This window comes from Notolepis coatsorum (genome assembly GCF_963971535.1).
Source record: "Notolepis coatsorum genome assembly, chromosome: 3".
Lineage (NCBI taxonomy): Eukaryota > Metazoa > Chordata > Actinopteri > Aulopiformes > Paralepididae > Notolepis > Notolepis coatsorum.
In genome coordinates, this window is record NC_140167.1 from 136184568 (window position 1) to 136201467 (window position 16900).

The following is a 16900-nucleotide window of genomic DNA, read 5'->3' on the forward strand; positions in this document are numbered from 1 at the left end:
GCTGCTTCACATCGAAAAATAACCTTGCACACTGCTTCTGCAAAACATATTCAAGACATCCTATGAAGCAGGCAAGCAATGAGGGATTCAGACATGGTTCAGTGGAATGCAAGAGTGGATAAAACTGGTGAGTGACTTTGGTAAAATAGTTTTTTTCCTAGGTGTGCCAGTTTCAGTATCTCAGAAACAGTCTGAATGAACTAAAATGATTGAATTAGTGGGAGAGTACAGTTGTTGTTGATGAGCGAGGTTGTAAGTAAGTAAGTAAGTAAGTAAGTAAGTATTTATAAAGCACCTTTCATACATGTCAGAATTCTACAGTTGTAGAATAATTGCGAGATCCGTACAAGCTGACAGATTAACCACAAATAGTCAGTAGATGATTACCAGAAGGGTGTACTAACAAACTGGCCACTAAAAATATGGTTTAAACTCTTAATGTTTTTACTTGAACTTGAGGACTGCATACTTTTTTTGCAAAGCTTAGCTTTATACATTATACTTATAGCACATGCATGAGCCTGGTCTCATTTGAAAGATAGCATTCTGAAGTTACTAATGCAAAAAAGGAAAATCACTTTTAGTGCTAATAAAATAGAGTTACAGAGGTCTGAACTTGAGTTGAACTTGAACTTGTGTATAAAAAAAGAAAAGAAAAGGGTATATAAGCTGGACCCCAGTTCCATAGTCTGACGTCTTATGTAGTACAGGTCCAAGTTTTATAGAAATCCGTTCAGAAATGGGTCTTTGAGGGACGTCCGAGTCCATTTCAAAATCCATTTCCTCATCCACAGCCGTTCATTCTGAAATGTGATTCACTTCTCGTTTTCACTCGTCAACTTTCACCTACTTCCTGTATTTGCACCCCCCCCCCCCCCCCCCCCCCCCACGTGGGGTATCATTGGAAAGGTACACTAATTTGCTACAACGTTGACCAATAATTTTCGCCATGAGCAGATCATTGGCAGTTCTGAGTGTCTGGAGTCCGGGGTGGTCACCTGACGTGCGGCACGTAAAAAGACGCTCGCCTGACATATCGTAATGTAACTCGACAACCGAGGCACGGATTTGGTCGTATGCGGTAGCATTTGAACGGCAACAAATAGATCTTCCCCATGGGCAGCAGGCTGTCACACGTCACGGTCTTCACGACGCCTCCCTCACAGGATGGGGGGGAGGTGTCGGGCCAACACAGTAGGGGGCAGCTGGCAGGACCATGATGCCCGGTCTGCACTACATTTCAATGTGTTGGAATTGAAGGCAGTCCTTCTGGTCCTCAAACGGCTCGGCCACCTTGTGGTGGGCAAGCATGTTTTGATCGGGACGGGTAACACAACGTCAGCGTCGTATATCAACAGACAGGGAGGAGTACGCTCCCCCCGTCTGCACCGGGCGGCGGTCGAGCTCTGGCTATGGGCGTCTCTCAATCTGCGCAGCCTGAGGGCTCTCCACATCTCCGGCAGGGAGAATGTGGGTGCAGATGTGATATCGCGGGGCGGTCCTCACCCCGACGAGTGGGGACTACGTCCAGACATAGTCAGACAGGTCTGGGACCGATTCGGGGAGGCCACGGTGGACCTGTTTGTGGTTCTCGGTCAGTCGGAAGGACAACCCCTCTCTGCGGGTGGATGCCTTCTCGATGTATCCGTGGCCGCCCGGGATTCTGTATGCGTTCCCCCCCTGGTAGCTCAGCTGTTGGAGCGGGTACGTCGGGAGCGCAGGACTTTGATCCTGATCCCGCCGGACCGGGGCACGGCTGTGTGGTTCCCGGTTCTGATTCAGCTCTTAGGGCCCCGCCGTGGCCTGTTCCATGGTCACCACGGGCCCTTTCTCAGGCACACGGGACGCTGTTTCTGCGTCCTGTTCTGGGGCAGCCATTGATGGTTTGGCTGCTGAAAGGGTGAATCTGGAGGGGATGTGTCTTAACCCTATTGTGGTTAACACCATCCGGAATGCGCACGCTCCGTCCACTACCGCGGTTTACGCTGGGAAGTGGCGTATGTTTTGGGAGTGGTGTGAGGTTGGGGGCCTGGACCCAGTGTCTTGCCCCCTGGACTCGGTTCTTTCCTTCCTCCAGTCTATCCTGAATAGGCTGTCGGCCTCGACAGTGAGGGTGTACCCTCTCGTGAAACGTTTCCTGCTTGGCGTTCGGCGTCTCAAGCTGTAACACTTCCTCCGGTCCTGGTCCTATGGGATCAGGATCCAGACATTTATATTCACAACCTCCCATCAATAACAATAACTCTCAGTCATCATTTCCAACCGGTGGGCTGATGCCGATCTGGCATCAGCTCACACATCAACTCATTATTGTTTATTGTCAGTTGTGTCTGTTATGTGTACTATCTGTGTTGTTGTTGTTATTGTTGTCTCCACTGTGTTAGTCTTGTGTTTCCCTGTCTGTGGTTTGTAATTATGTTTTAGTCTGGTTGTTTGTTATTGTTTTCCCAGTACTCTGTGCTCTATTGTTTCTGTCTACCACACCTGTGTCTTGTTTGTAAATTACCCTCTGTGTCTTGTCAATTAGTCTTGTGTATATAGTCCTGTCTGTCCTGCCCTGCTGGGCGCGGTCATTGATAAATGTTACCTGTGTGTGTGTACGTGTTGAAGTAAACTGTTAATCGTCAAGTGCTGTCTCCGGTCTCATCTATCCATACTCTGCCATCTGGGTCCAACATGACTAAGAAGCGTACTAATCGTAACACAAGCCTGTGGAACGTTCTCGGTCGATGGGTGGGGATTGGACGTTGTGGACAGCGACTCCTACAGGTCGGTTGGGTGACGCCTGCACAGCAGAGACAGGAAGTATCGGGGCCAGCGTGAGCCTCTCACGCATTACTCCTCGCCACTGAGAGTCTGCGCTGTCTGGTGAAAAGATGCGACAGGCTGCCTCCTTGTGTACCGGAGGGGACACGTGATGCAAGGCTTCTATCCTCACTACAACCGACCAGTGGGGGGCATAGTCTAGCAACGTTCAAGACAGGGGAGGGGAGAATTGGCTATACGAAATTGGGATGGGAGAAAAATAGAAAATAAGGAGAAAAAGTGGATAAAAAAATAAGTAAAAATATTCCAAGATAATTCAAAGATACACACCTTTGTCACATATCTTGGCTGCAAACATAACCACTGAAAAGTCATAAAAGAATAAGAATCTCAAAGGACAATTTTGTCCTTATCAGACACAAGGGTTAAAGGTGCTATGTATTCTATTGTATTATTTTTATCATCGTTGTATGCAGCAGTATTGTGTCCACAACAACATTTGTCCTGTCCTGTACCATCCCAGGGGCCATTCTGCTGGATCTGGACCAGAACACACTGCCTGGAATCGCACACCTAATTGTGGAGACCATGATTATCTCTGACCAGATCAGAGCAGAGGATCGGCCCCACGTTCTACGGGCTCTGCTCCTCAAACACAGGTCAGTGGCCATGCTTTAACTCTTTGACTGCCACGCTGTTTTTCCATCTTTACTCCCTGGAGCCAGCTTTTTTGACCATTTTCACGATTTTTGCAGACCCATCGTATATTCTATATTATAGCTATGGAGACAATAGTATGGCTCATTTGACAGGCACTATTTATACTCCCAACAGGGAAAAAAACATTTATTTCTACATGCCTTCGTTCGTGCTCTATCCCATGCTAAAAATCTTCCCGTTTCAAAATAATCCAGTCTTGTTTTCTGGAACGCGTGTTTTGTGCAGCATGCGCATATTCGTGCGGGTTGCTCGCCTGAAACCTATATTATTTCCAGGTCAAAGGTAAACACAACCATATATGGAATGTTTCTGTTCACACGGCCACCAAGGGGGGGGGGGTAGTTTTCCGACGTTGGGATAATTACAAAGGCATGTTTTATGATGGGTTCAGTAAAATAGATGTTACCTTTGTCAGCAGGTCCACCAAAAATTACGATGGATGGATCGTCACCGCTTGTCCTCTTCATAATGATCAACAATAGTTCGCTCTAGGCGGTCGCCATTGCCGAACGTTAGCTGGCTGTAGACTGGGGTGCTCGCAACTCTGCGACAGATGATGTTGCCTCCTCGGCGGTTTGACTATAGTATTTTTATGATTTACCAGAGGTGCTGAGTCCGGTGTAGTCTGGTGAAAACGCACGTTATCATCCATAAGTGTGATCGTTTTGTCCTCTTCATAATAGTCTCCAAAAGTCGTGATCACCATTATACCTCTCTACTCACTGCTGCTTGCTGCTCTCTAGTCCTGCGGCACTGCAGGAATCCCCTGTTGGCGGGGTGGGGGGTCCCCACACTAAACAAGCCCAGTTCAAAAGGTAGGCGATACCGCCACCTGTCGGGATTCGATCGTCATTTCAATTCTGACTAACACAGAGGTCCCTAGAACACACACTAAGGTCCACGTGACTGTTTAGAATAATACTAATAAAAAAAAGGAAAAACTAAAAAGAAACGAGATTTCTCGTTTTTGATACTCAACCGCTAGCTTTCAAAAACGAGTTATCTCGTTTTTGGCGCTCAATGAGTTAATGGAAAACCTTAGATTAGTATACCCTTTTAGCTGCACCGATATCACCGTTTGCAGGTATAGTTTGCTAAACCTTTAACGTGTGATAAGAGGGAACAGATCAGATCCATTACGATCCATCAGCTTGTGGTCATTGGACAAAGATCATTGATGGATAATTAATTTCGGTGTGAGAGACACTGAGACATAACGTCATTCTATATGGTAGAAGGAAAAATGCAGAAAATCTTATTTTTTTGTCATTGTCTCTGTTTTTGTCATGTTACCGTCATGTAGCTCAGTATTTTTCCTACAGTCTACATTTTGTAAATGTACTGTTATTGATTTCAGCCTGATATTGGCCTTATATCCAACACCACTATTGGCATCGGTCTCATCCCTAATCCAAACCACTCCTATAGCACATGCAGGGCAACTCCATGCACTTCACAATTAAAAGCACTGAAGAAGAAACTGTATTAAACAACAAATGTAGAAAAATAAGAGTCTGCTCTGTAACAACAACCTTCCAGATGTTTATGATTACACCACCCTCAGGGCAAGGGAGCACTCTACCTTCTAAGAACCCTGCTAAACACTGGGTTATGGCTTTATAAGTGCATTAATCAAAGGCATCGTCTGGTCCGATCACGTTCTCGTTCAGTGTTCGGAAGGGCTCATACCATTTAAAAGAATTTCTTGTTTGATTATTTTCAGGACTGTGTAGAATATGTACATATGAGCAGAGACAGGCTCAACTGGGTATTAATTTAAACAATTGGTCATGAGTCGATGAGGCAGTTTAGTTGACTTACCACTCAATAATCGATAATACAATCAAACATGTGGATGCAGTGTGGACCACATTAGCAGTGGTCACTTCAACAACCCTCCTGTCCTCTTTCTCTCTCTCTCTCTCTCTCTCTCTCTCTCTCTCTCTCTCTCTCTCTCTCTCTATCTTTCTCTCTCTCTCTCAACTCTCTCTCTCTCTCTCTCCCTCTCTCTCTCTCTCTCTCTCCTCTCTCTCTCTCTCTCTCTCTCTCTCTCTCTTTCACACACATACACAAACACAGGCACACAAACACCCTTGTTTTAATCGCCTCTGCTCATTGATCGGTGCTGGCATGCCAGCTAAACTGACACATCAGCCCCCAAAAGCACAGTGTGCCGCTCAAGGCACAAGATTGATTTTAATGAGTTACATAACGCTGCTGTCGGGACAAAACCTCATAACTCCATTTTTTGAATTTTTTTTATTATATAAATCAACTCCGTAGATCATCCTCCATATGTGTGTGTGGGTTTTACAAAGTTTAAACAATGGGAAAGCATTAAACCGATCATCTGTCTAAACCTCCTAACTCTATTCACCCTCAAATCTGTGTTTGTTTTTTTCATCTGCTGAAAAGTTGGGTTTTTGGAGTTATGAGGTTTTGTCCCGACAGCAGCGATAAGCAAAAAACAAAAGAAAAGCCAGTTACTGTAACAGAATGTCAGCTCTCTAGGCGAATTTGAAAATGAGGGCTAAGCGATGCCTGTTGGAGAAAACATTGCCACCATCGTGCTCACCATTAGTCCATTCGTGAATCTGTGTTAATTGTTGCCCTGTCATTCAATAGACCTCCAAAAGCCACTGATGAATTTGGATATTATGTATTGTATACTATTTCATGATTGTCTAAAGCACTAAAGGAAATCAGCACTACACAGTTTTTTTTTTTTTTTTTTTTTTTAATGTTACCAATAATCTGACTTTCCCTTTCAGCTTTATACACAGCGATCATAAGCCACGGGTCCGACATTCCATATCAGGCCCCTCCTGTGTGAAGCCAGAATGGTAGCTACTGTCCTTGGTGTGACCCCTAACAGTAGTGTTGCATGGGGACTGCTGTGTTGTGTGACGACACTTCCAACCTTGTACATTTGGCTCATAGGGTCATATCACTTAATAAGGGATTACTATTGCTTTCCCTAACGTTTTGCCGTTGGACGTGATGATGGTGTGCTGATTGATGCTGTTAACATTAGCTAATGTTGGTGAGGCACAACGTATGTGGCCCATTCCTAGAATGTATAAATGGTGCAGTATATACATAGTATAAACACAACACTTCAGCAGGGCTTTTCCAGGTCACTCTTGTTGTAGCTAAGGCTGCTTTCACACCTGCCTTGTTTAGTCTGGTCGGATCAAACCGGGAGCGTTTACCCCCGTGCTTATAGGTTTGTTTGAGGAGGTGAGAAACACCCAAAGAGGACTTGGATCAGCACCAAACATCTGCTCCTTGGCCCACCTATATAAGGTCTCAGTCTGCTTCCAGCAGAACCCAGAAGCGGTTTGTCTAAATTGAGACAAGTTTGATCACATGCTTGGTAAATCACAGACAATAAATTAGACAACCTGTTTTTATAACATGTACTGTATACTATTTCATGATTGTCTAAAGCACAGTCTAAAGGTAATAAGCACCACACAAGTTTTTCTTTTACCCAATAATCTGACTTTCCCTTCCTTCTTCATACACAGCGATCGTAAGACACAGGTCCGACATTCCATCTCAGGCCCCTGTGTGAAGCCAGAATGGTAGCTACTGTCTGTGGTGTGACCCCTAACAGTAGTGTTGCATGGGGACTGCTGTGTTGTGTGACGACACTTCCAACCTTGTACATAGGGTCATAATGAGGGATTACTATTGCTGCGGTGTGCTTCAAAGTTTGCTTTCCTTAATGTTTTGCCTTTGGATGTGGATGATGGTTTGCTGATTGATGTTACCGAATAGCTAAATGGCTGATCTGCATAATCGCATGGCTTCAATCATTCGTCAATTGGCAATAGGAAATAAGACTTTGCAACAAAAGTCATATTAATTAATTAATTTCAGATTCTGAAAATGTTAAATACACTTAGGTGTATAGAGGTATCTATAGACTTTTTCAGAGCAGTTGCAAATGACCAGTCGTATGGATACAAAGACGGCATATTACTGGTAATATAATGAAGTAGTAGGACCTAACTATTGGGTAAAGCTACATAGGATTGCCTGAAAACATGTTCTGGTAGGGAGCCTCTGTTGCATGTGGTGTGAGTGAGTGTCGTGGTGCTCAGAGCCTAGTGAGCAGCAGGGTTACCTTCAGTCAAGAGGTCAAGCCAGAGTTGTTATTTTTAACAAGTGTATTTGGAAATTCCTGTGTGTGCATGTCTCCGCAATGTTTAAAAACCAAAATAATACAACTGTGAGTATGATGGGACGTGATAAAGACAACACTGTGACAGCGCCATAATAATATGGTAAGATGTAATACTAATACCATAACACGCAACAATAATACCAAGATTTTATGCAATAATAATTTCATGACATGCAATTCTAAGGTTGTACTTTAGATTGTATATTGTATTGTATATTGTATATGTGTATATTGTATATTCCTCTTTACTTACTTTTTTACTTACTTTTTACTTACTTTTTTTTTTACTGTATGAGTGTGTGTGTGTGTGTGTGTGTCTCTCTCTCTCTCTCTCTCTCTCTCTCTCTCTCTATCTCTCTCTCTCTCTTTCTCTCTCTCTCTCTCTCTCTCTATCTCTCTCTCTCTCTCTCTCTCTCTCTCTCTCTCTCTCTCTCTCTCTCTCTCTCTCTCTCTCACACATACACCATACTCTCCCGGTCAACACTCCCATCACAGGGGATTTTTATGCCCACACCCCATCTGTCGCAACCTTTCTGCGTCATTTCCCACCATGTCATCAGCTGCTCTTCCATGGGAAAAACTCCCCCTAATTGGCCTCGGCCAGTCCAAGATATAAACTTTATGAGGTGGAAAGAAATATATGAAGGTACTGTTAGGATTGAGCTCATAGCTCTTTACTCAGGGCTCTTTAAAGCTCATAGCTCTTCACTCAGTGCTCTTTAAAGCTCATATCATTTCACTCAGTGTTCTTTAAAGCTCATATATCTGCACTCAGTGCTCTTTAAAGCTCATAGCTCTTCACTCAGTGCTCTTTAAAGCTCATAGCTCTTCACTCGGTGCTCTTTAAAGCTCATATCCTTTCACTCAGTGTTCTTTAAAGCTCATATCTGCACTCAGTGCTCTTTAAAGCTCATAGCTCTTCACTCAGTGCTCTTTAAAGCTCATTGCTCTTCACTCAGTGCTCTTTAAAGATCCTCTGGATGCTTCTCCGGCACAATTCACTTCGACATCACACCTCGCTCTTTTGTCTCGCTGGTGCCGTTGCGTCCAACTTCCGCGGCACGTTATTGGACCACATGGGCCTAATGAGTGAGGTGATTATGTCATCGCTGGCCCGATCAGCAGCGTACTGAAACGTAATGCAGGGGACACACAGTCCCTCTCTCAACCTTTAAGAGGAAGAATGCATGTACACACAGTCATGAACGGGCCATGCATGTACACACAGTCATGAACGGGCCATGCATGTACACACACACACACAGTCGTGAACGGGCCATGCATGTACACACACACACACACACACACACACACACACACACATACACGTCACACACACACACACACACACAGTCATGAACGGCCATGCATGTACACACACACACACACACACACACACACACACACACACACACACACACACACACACACACACACACACACACACACACACACACACACACACAGTCATGAATGGGCCATGCATGTACACACACAGTCATGAACGGGCCATGCATGTACACACAGGGCCGCCTCAGGGGGGGTGTGGCGAGCAGTGCGGTCGCACAGGGCCTCGCGGAAGGGGCCTCGTACAAAAAAAAATAAAAATAAAATATTTTTTATTTATAATTTTTTTTATTTTTTTTTAAAAACATTCATTTTTATTTTTATTTTTTGCGAGGCCCCCCTTCCCGCGAGGCCCTTTTTCATCACAGACCTAAAATCTAGTTTTGCTTATATGCTTATATATTTCACATAAACACGTTCCTGGCTCTGAGGCTCTGCAGGCAGCAGAATTGGTTTCAATGAGGGGAGGGGTTACAGCCAGGTAAGGTAGCGTCTGTTGAGTTCATTGTGTGTGTCTGTGTACGTGCCGGGGGGGGGGGGGGGGGGGGGGGGGCGTGAACCGACTCATTGCCAGATGTGAGCGATTCGACTCACGCTCACGGCAATGAATCGGCTCTTATGAACGAGTCGCTCATGACCGACCCATCACTAGCGTCTGACTATTTCGCGCGTGCAGCATTGGAGCCTAGGTTATGCCAGCCAAGATGAAGAGGACATCGTTCGGCAGATGGACTGAAGATGAAAGTTGTTGCATGTTAGACAGTTCAGTCAGGCTAGCCATTAGCTACGTTATAATATTAAGTGTGGTTCAGTCGGGATATAGCCATGATGATGTCGGCTAGTAGCTAGCTTAGCTAAAGGCTAACTAGCGTTAGCTAACCTAGAGACAGCACGTGCAGCATTGTTATGCCAAGATGAAGAAGATGGTCGTTCGGCAGATGAACTTCGTCAACTCCACGCGGTTGTCTCCATCCTCTTAGACGTTTGGTAAGTTTTTAATGCACTCTATTCTATTCCCGCCGTGGATATCTCTCTCTCTCCCTCTCTCTCTGGAGCCAAACTGGCCGACTAGCTGTTGTAGTACTAGTAGCTAACGGTGTGTGGCCTGGTGTCAGCACCTGTATTGCTTTTCTCATGTTGTACAGTTTTTCAGTGGTAGCCGCATAGCTTGCTTCTGCGTTAGCTAATGGTTAGCGATAGCCGGGTTGAGCTAACTGTTAGCCAGTTAGCTGTTTAGCTACGACGTTAGCTGCCGCCTGCGCTCGGCTGGGAACGTTAGTTTGATGCTATCAGTTAGCCTAGAGTTAGCTGTTAGCTTGTGCTACGACCATTGACATTAGCCGTGAGAATAGCAGGGGGTTCTGGCACTCTGACTACGACATCATCTTTTTACAGAAGATGTAGTCGGGCCTGCACCAGGACATGGCGCCGGCCATAGCTTCTTTTTGTCCCACCAGCGAGAGGCCTTTCGTCAACGTGGAGACCTGTGTTGCGGCCTTTCGCCCTGCGTTCCTCGTGCAGGTAAGATGTCATGACATTACCCCACTCTTCCTTCCTTCCCCTCCCGAATGTTTTGTTAATAACGATGTTTTTTTCCAGGCAAAACATATGTTACTTCACAACATTTGGAGATACGACATGTGCTGTGTGTGAATTGTCTTGGTCGTTTGTGTAGCTTGGGTAGCGTTGGGCCGTTGGCCAAAGCTGTGTGTGGCCTGGTGTCAGTACCTGGCTAGCCTATTTAGCTGAATGCTGTTTAGCTGTTTTCTCTGGTATAGACCCTCTTCTCTTTGGATTTAAGTGTTGATCTTTGTCCTTTTGGATCTATGTATATTCATGTTGCCTTTGTGAAGTTATCTTTTCCTTCTGTTTTGTTCTTCCACTAAAAGTTGAATATCCTTTTAGGGGCTCATCTTTGCTTATCTCTCTCATACATGCTCTCTCTCTAACACACACACACGACAAACACACATGCTCTCTCTCTCTCTCTCTCTTTCTAACACACAGTCTGCCTATGGCGGCCTTTCTCGATGGCTAGGCTGTGCTCGCTGAGTCTGTACCTAGTCAAGGATCTTCAGTCACAGTGCTCAGGTATTCTGCCACTGTGTACTCTCTGTTTAGGGTCAAATAGCATTTCAATTTCTTTCCAATGTGTCTCTCTCTCTCTCTCTCTCTGTACACTGTATATTGACTGTAGAACGGGAGCTCTCTCTCGCTCTCTCTCTTGCTATATGTTGACTGTATCATGCCCAGCCTCGGGCAGCGCTATTATTTAAGAATATGGACTGTATAAAAAAAATAAAAAAATTATATATATATATATTATTATTTTTTTTACCTTTTGGGGGGGGGGGGGGGGGGGGGGGGGGGGGGCTCGCGTTTAAATTTCGCACAGGGCCTCGCATTTCTCCCAGGCGGCCCTGTGTACACACACACACACACAGTCATGAACGGGCCATGCATGTACACACACACACACAGTCTGTATTCCAGGTGCATATAACTTAATCTCATGGTCAAGGTCAACTGTATTATCCCAGATATGGAAATTCGGGGGGTCAAGGTGCAGACGTACACAAAACAGATATAAATACAAATATACAATATGCAGTCCACCCTTCCATCCCCCTAACACACACAGACACAGCATGTCCAAGCACGCTCGCTCTAGCATAAGGTGACACACTAATATAGAGACCAATACATACTTCAATATGCAGTGGACTACATGATCCCTGAGAAACTAACTCTGCATCAGCATTGGAATAAACCAATAGAATATATTGCACCATACCAGTATTGCATATAGACTTGGCCAAAATAACATATACCCTATGTTTTTGTACTGTGACTTGCTAAACCTCTCTGTTCGTATTTTCCTTTGCAGAGTCCTTCCTTATTTACCGCCGATTAGTTGGAAGCTGTTGTGTAGAGGGTCAGTGGGGTCATGGAGGATGCGCTTAGCCTCACTCAGAACGAGGTCTTTACACAACGGAGCAGCTGACAACTGGTCACACCCAGTGACACCATTCGCCATCTTGATCATGCACTGCAACCTATCTTAGTCTCGGTACCAAACACACAAATCAGGCCAAAGGACAAGATGTTTTTTTTTCTTTTCTTTTTTTTTTCTCTTTTTTTATTATTTTTTAAACAAACATAAACAAACATGACAACATAAAATTAGATATACACGCATTAATTAACAGTGCACATCCAATGAAATCACCATTTAAATAAATGTCTTATACAAGATATACACCTAATACGTGCTATCTAATACCCTACACACATATGCTCTCGCTCGCTCCCCCCCCCCGGGCCCCCCATTGGATAATCCATCCATTATCATTCGCTCCTAACCAGGCACTACAATTATATGCTAGCTTTTATTCTCTCCACCCCTTCTAACCACTTTGTAATTTTGGATTCACTGAGACCCAAAATTCTTGCTGTAGATATTTCTAGATAAATCACATCGAGATATGTGAGAATCCAGACCTTCCGGCAATTTTTTTCCGGTTGAAACCATCGTGATGCTATCAGCTTTTTAGCCGCTGTGATACCAGATAAAACCAATCTCTTTAGCTGTATAGGTACTGCACACTCAAAAACATCATTCAACAGTAATACAGAGGCGTGTACAGGTATATTCAGAGTTAAGAGATTTGATAATTGCTGGGTCACTTCTTTCCAGAATATCTTGACTGGTGGGCAGTCCCAATACATGTGCATAAATGTACCCTCGTCCCCATTTGTACATAAGGAGCATTTGGAGTCTTGTTTAAGACCCATTCTGTTCAGTCTTATAGGAGTCAAGTATGTCCTATGAATATAGTTAAGATTGATTTGTTGATGATGCAAGTCGAACATTTGCCCAGGCTTCTTGCCAATCAAAATCTATTTCCAGGTCTGGTATATCCCTCCTCCAGACTGAGTCTAGGTGGAGGATTACATACAAGGACGTTAGTAATTGATGATAAAAATCTGATACAAAACCTCTCGATGTCTCTCTTTCATAGAATAATTTGTGGTATCTGTGGTGTACAATTGGTATCCTGGGACACTGTGAGCCTTCAAACATAACAATAACTGTGCGTAGAAATAATATGTGGAAGATGTTCTATAGGACAGCCTTGTAAAATAGTTGCAAGATCAACATTAAAAAACGCTGTTACAGCAGGTTTTCTTTTACCTTCACAGTATCACATTCATCGAACTTCAGTGGGTCATCAATATTTATCCCTAAGTATTAACTCTTTCAATGGGCTCATTGTTGACATTGATGACTCTTTCTCGTCAGTGGTCGTTGATGCTCTGATATTATGGTGAAACTGTTTACATGCCCTCTCAAATGTACTTTTAACACTTTGGCGACCACAGTCTTGCGCCGATTTACAAACCGATGTACTTTCTAAGAGCTATATATATAATTTATAATATTGCTATCTGTCCATTCTCATTGTCACTTGAGTGCATAAACCGTGCCTTCATAATGGCTTAAAGAAAATCCATTGGTTGGTTGTCATTTTATAGCGTTGTGAATATAAGGTTTATCGCACTTTTTGTCTCGTCTTTTTCCTGGGGAGCTAGATAATAGGCTAAACGTTGGCGCCGTTATATCAAACGCCATTTCTGCTGTATATATACGAATGAAATAAAACAAACTGCGTAGCATCCGGACTATTACAGAGCATCTATGGATGAAATGGGGGCGGCGGGGAACGCTGATTAGTATTATTGATTAGCAATACAGTGTGCGTTCAGGTAGCCAATGTCAGTGATCGATCACGTTAGGTTTTAAAACAATGTCCAATCCAGCTGTAATTTGGGGGAATAGTATCCTACCATCAGGCCATGTGATCGCCGGCAGCATTTCGTTATTAGTCATCGGAATCTGGTAGATCGATATGTCCATTGGCTAATCATAAATCCCATTATTCCAGGCTGAAATATGCGTTCGGTAACGGGATCAAAGATGGAGGGTCTTCGTTTGCAACCGAGGCTCATATGAAATGCCCACAGACAGTGAAAAGAATTTTTTTTCAATCGCCCTCAATGATACTGCAGTGGAGCGATGGCGCCCCTAAGCGGATCTGGCCGGTATTGCATGTTTCGAAAATCAAATATGTGGGTAGGTCCTGCATGTCGATCACGGACGTTAATAGCGTTATAAATATGGAATAAAACAATAACAACTCGCCACGAGTTAACTCGTGGCTCTGGTCCTCAACGGGTGGAATCGAATCACGAGTTAACTCGTGGACGGTCCACATAGTGTTAAATAACATTTGATTGGCTATGCCATGTTGGAACATTAGACACAACTATCACTGAAATTCTGCTTAGCCACAGAAGTCAAGACACCGTCTCACACTTGGTGCCTGTAAAGTTAATCTCTACAATTGATCGCAAACCCTGCCCTCTTTCCTCAAACCTCTTGTTTGTCCAAGGGAAGCAACGGTTGTGATTGGAGGATCAAGAAAAGAGGGCGGGGTTTGAGATAGGTCCATAACATTCTATGGCGGCCTGATCCAAGTATACCGGGCCAAGTGACCACCATTCTATAAAGTTGGTTTGAATAGGATTTCCAGTTCTGTGGGCCTAGCCCTCCCAGCTTCACTCTTAACCCCTCTCTCCTTGTTATTGGGGTTCTCCCACCAGCCACCCGAGTGACGAGAAGCACCGCTTCCACCGGCACCACTCTACCAGCAGCCTCCACGGCAGCTTCAAGAACCACGTCCAGGACACCAGTCTGCCGCCGGTGGCCGAAGAGCCTGCCAGCGAGCACAGCGACAACAAAGGGCCAGAATACGACCCCAAACAAGATGTGTTTGTGAGCTTGTTTGTGAGTCTCACCTCGTTTACATTTTCTTTTCGCTATGTCTTGTCTTTGTGTCTGTATCCGTTCACTTTATGCACTTCCTGTCAAGTAGCCTTTTTTTTTTTTTTTTTTTTTTTTTTTTGCCATAGTTGGGTAAGAACAAACAACAATACCTCCAGTCACAGTTTTGGTTCCACTCCAAAACCTGTCCAACACTTGGCTAGTGAGCATTGTTTACACTCCATTTGAAAACCATGTCATGGCTATGCCTCCCTGAACTACAGTATCAGCAAGGTTGGTGAGGAGACATGAGAGGCAACTGAAATGTGCTACCAGATGCCAGCATGGCTACAGAGATCAAATGGATGAATGAGTCAAATGGATGAATTATGATTGTCATCCAAAATTACACAAGATTGCACCTTGCACATGTGAATGGAGCAGATCCATTATTATTATTATTATTATTATTATTATTATTATTATTATTATTATTATTATTATTATTATTATTATTATTATTATTATTATTATTATTATTATTATTATTATTAGTGTTATTGTTAATAATAATAATAATAATACTAATAATAATGAATACATATTCGTATTAAAATTAATAATAATAATAATGTTATTATTAGTGTGGGCGAAGCCAGGTTGCCACCCACACTATTAGAATCTATACTCTTTTTATTCTTCTTTATTCCACCGATTTTGCAAACACTACTCGTGCCAGAGCGTTCTCGCTCCATACACGTGAAAGGTATCAAAACGACCGGCTTGCCTATGGCAACAGCGCTATTCAAACTCGGAAAGTTTCACGGCACCGTTTGGCTACGAATCGACTTTAAACGGGAGAATTTAGGTCCCATTGGAAATGCATTGCAAGTTAGAGTGGTGGAATTGAAATACATTTTTTTCCACTACCTTGGGTAAATTGCGAGTGATCTTAATTTTGGACGTAGAAAAAAAAAAAACATCAAAACGATGACACGGCTGTCGACTCGCTCACAAAAGAAAAATAAATGAAATTGGACATTTCTATCTCAAATGATGACCATTTGTTTGGAGGTTCTCCTCCCCATAGACACCAATGTGTTCGCACTCTAGAAAAACCAGATTATTTTGCTTTCCCCCCCTTCTGTCCCGATCGCCACCAAGGCCACAATTGTCGACGGAATGCCACAATATCGCACACAACCCTTCACCTACTCCTTGAAGTGCTCATGTGCGAGTCACAACGCTTCATCTCTTATCGTTTGCTTTTAATCATCGTGACAATGCAGTCATGCGTCTGCCCTCATTGGAATACATTCAAAGTGAAAGTGCAGAGTCATTCGTGATTGCATCACCTGATGCATGATTGCATCAGCCTAACAGGTGTGTGCATAGATATCTATATAGAACACTAGATAGCTTAAGGCGGAGTCACCAGCGTCACTGAACCGCCGCCATCTTGCTCGAGTCAGCCTTGAGTGAGGGTGAGTGAGCTGCACAGACAAAAATACTCATAACTCGCTGAAATATTGACGGATTTACAAACGGGTTTGTTTATTACATTATTAACGTGGCTATGATTCAAGTGTTTTTTGTAAAAAAAAAAAAAAAAAAAAACGGCCTTTAAGTAAAAAAGTAGACATGAATGTTATCAGTAGCTGAGCTGCCTCGAGCAAGATGGCCGCCCTACGACGACGTCGCTCTACATTGGCCGGCAGGCGTCTATATTAAAGGCAGCCCAAGAGTGCTTCCGCGTTTCTCTGATTGGCCGCGACGCCCCACGTGACAACGCCTAGCACGCCCCGCGGCAGAGCGGAAATAGGCTGCTGCTCCGGCGAAAGCAGCCATGGTCTGCGACAAAGTCTAACCTTAACCAACTCCGAAAGAATGCCTAAACTTAACCCTAACCATAACCAACTCCGAAAGAATGCTTAAACTTAACCGGCGAAAGAAAGAAAGGCATTCTATTGCCATGCTCTAAGACAAACTCTAACCTTAACCAACTCCGAAAGAATGGCTAAACTTAACCCTAACCTTAACCAACTCCGAAA

At 43.9% G+C, this 16900-nt stretch overlaps 1 protein-coding gene across 1 annotated transcript in view; it reads left to right on the plus strand.

Moving 5' to 3' along the window:
- Nucleotides 1–16900, plus strand: part of slc4a3 (solute carrier family 4 member 3) — a gene marked incomplete at both ends in the record, with an annotated part of 476263 nt that overhangs the window by 393336 nt on the left and 66027 nt on the right. Inside the window, 2 exons of the mRNA XM_084311393.1 lie at nt 3290–3425; nt 14690–14873. Of these exons, the coding sequence (XP_084167519.1) occupies nt 3290–3425; nt 14690–14873 (320 nt within the window). The remainder of the gene's footprint in view (nt 1–3289; nt 3426–14689; nt 14874–16900) is intronic.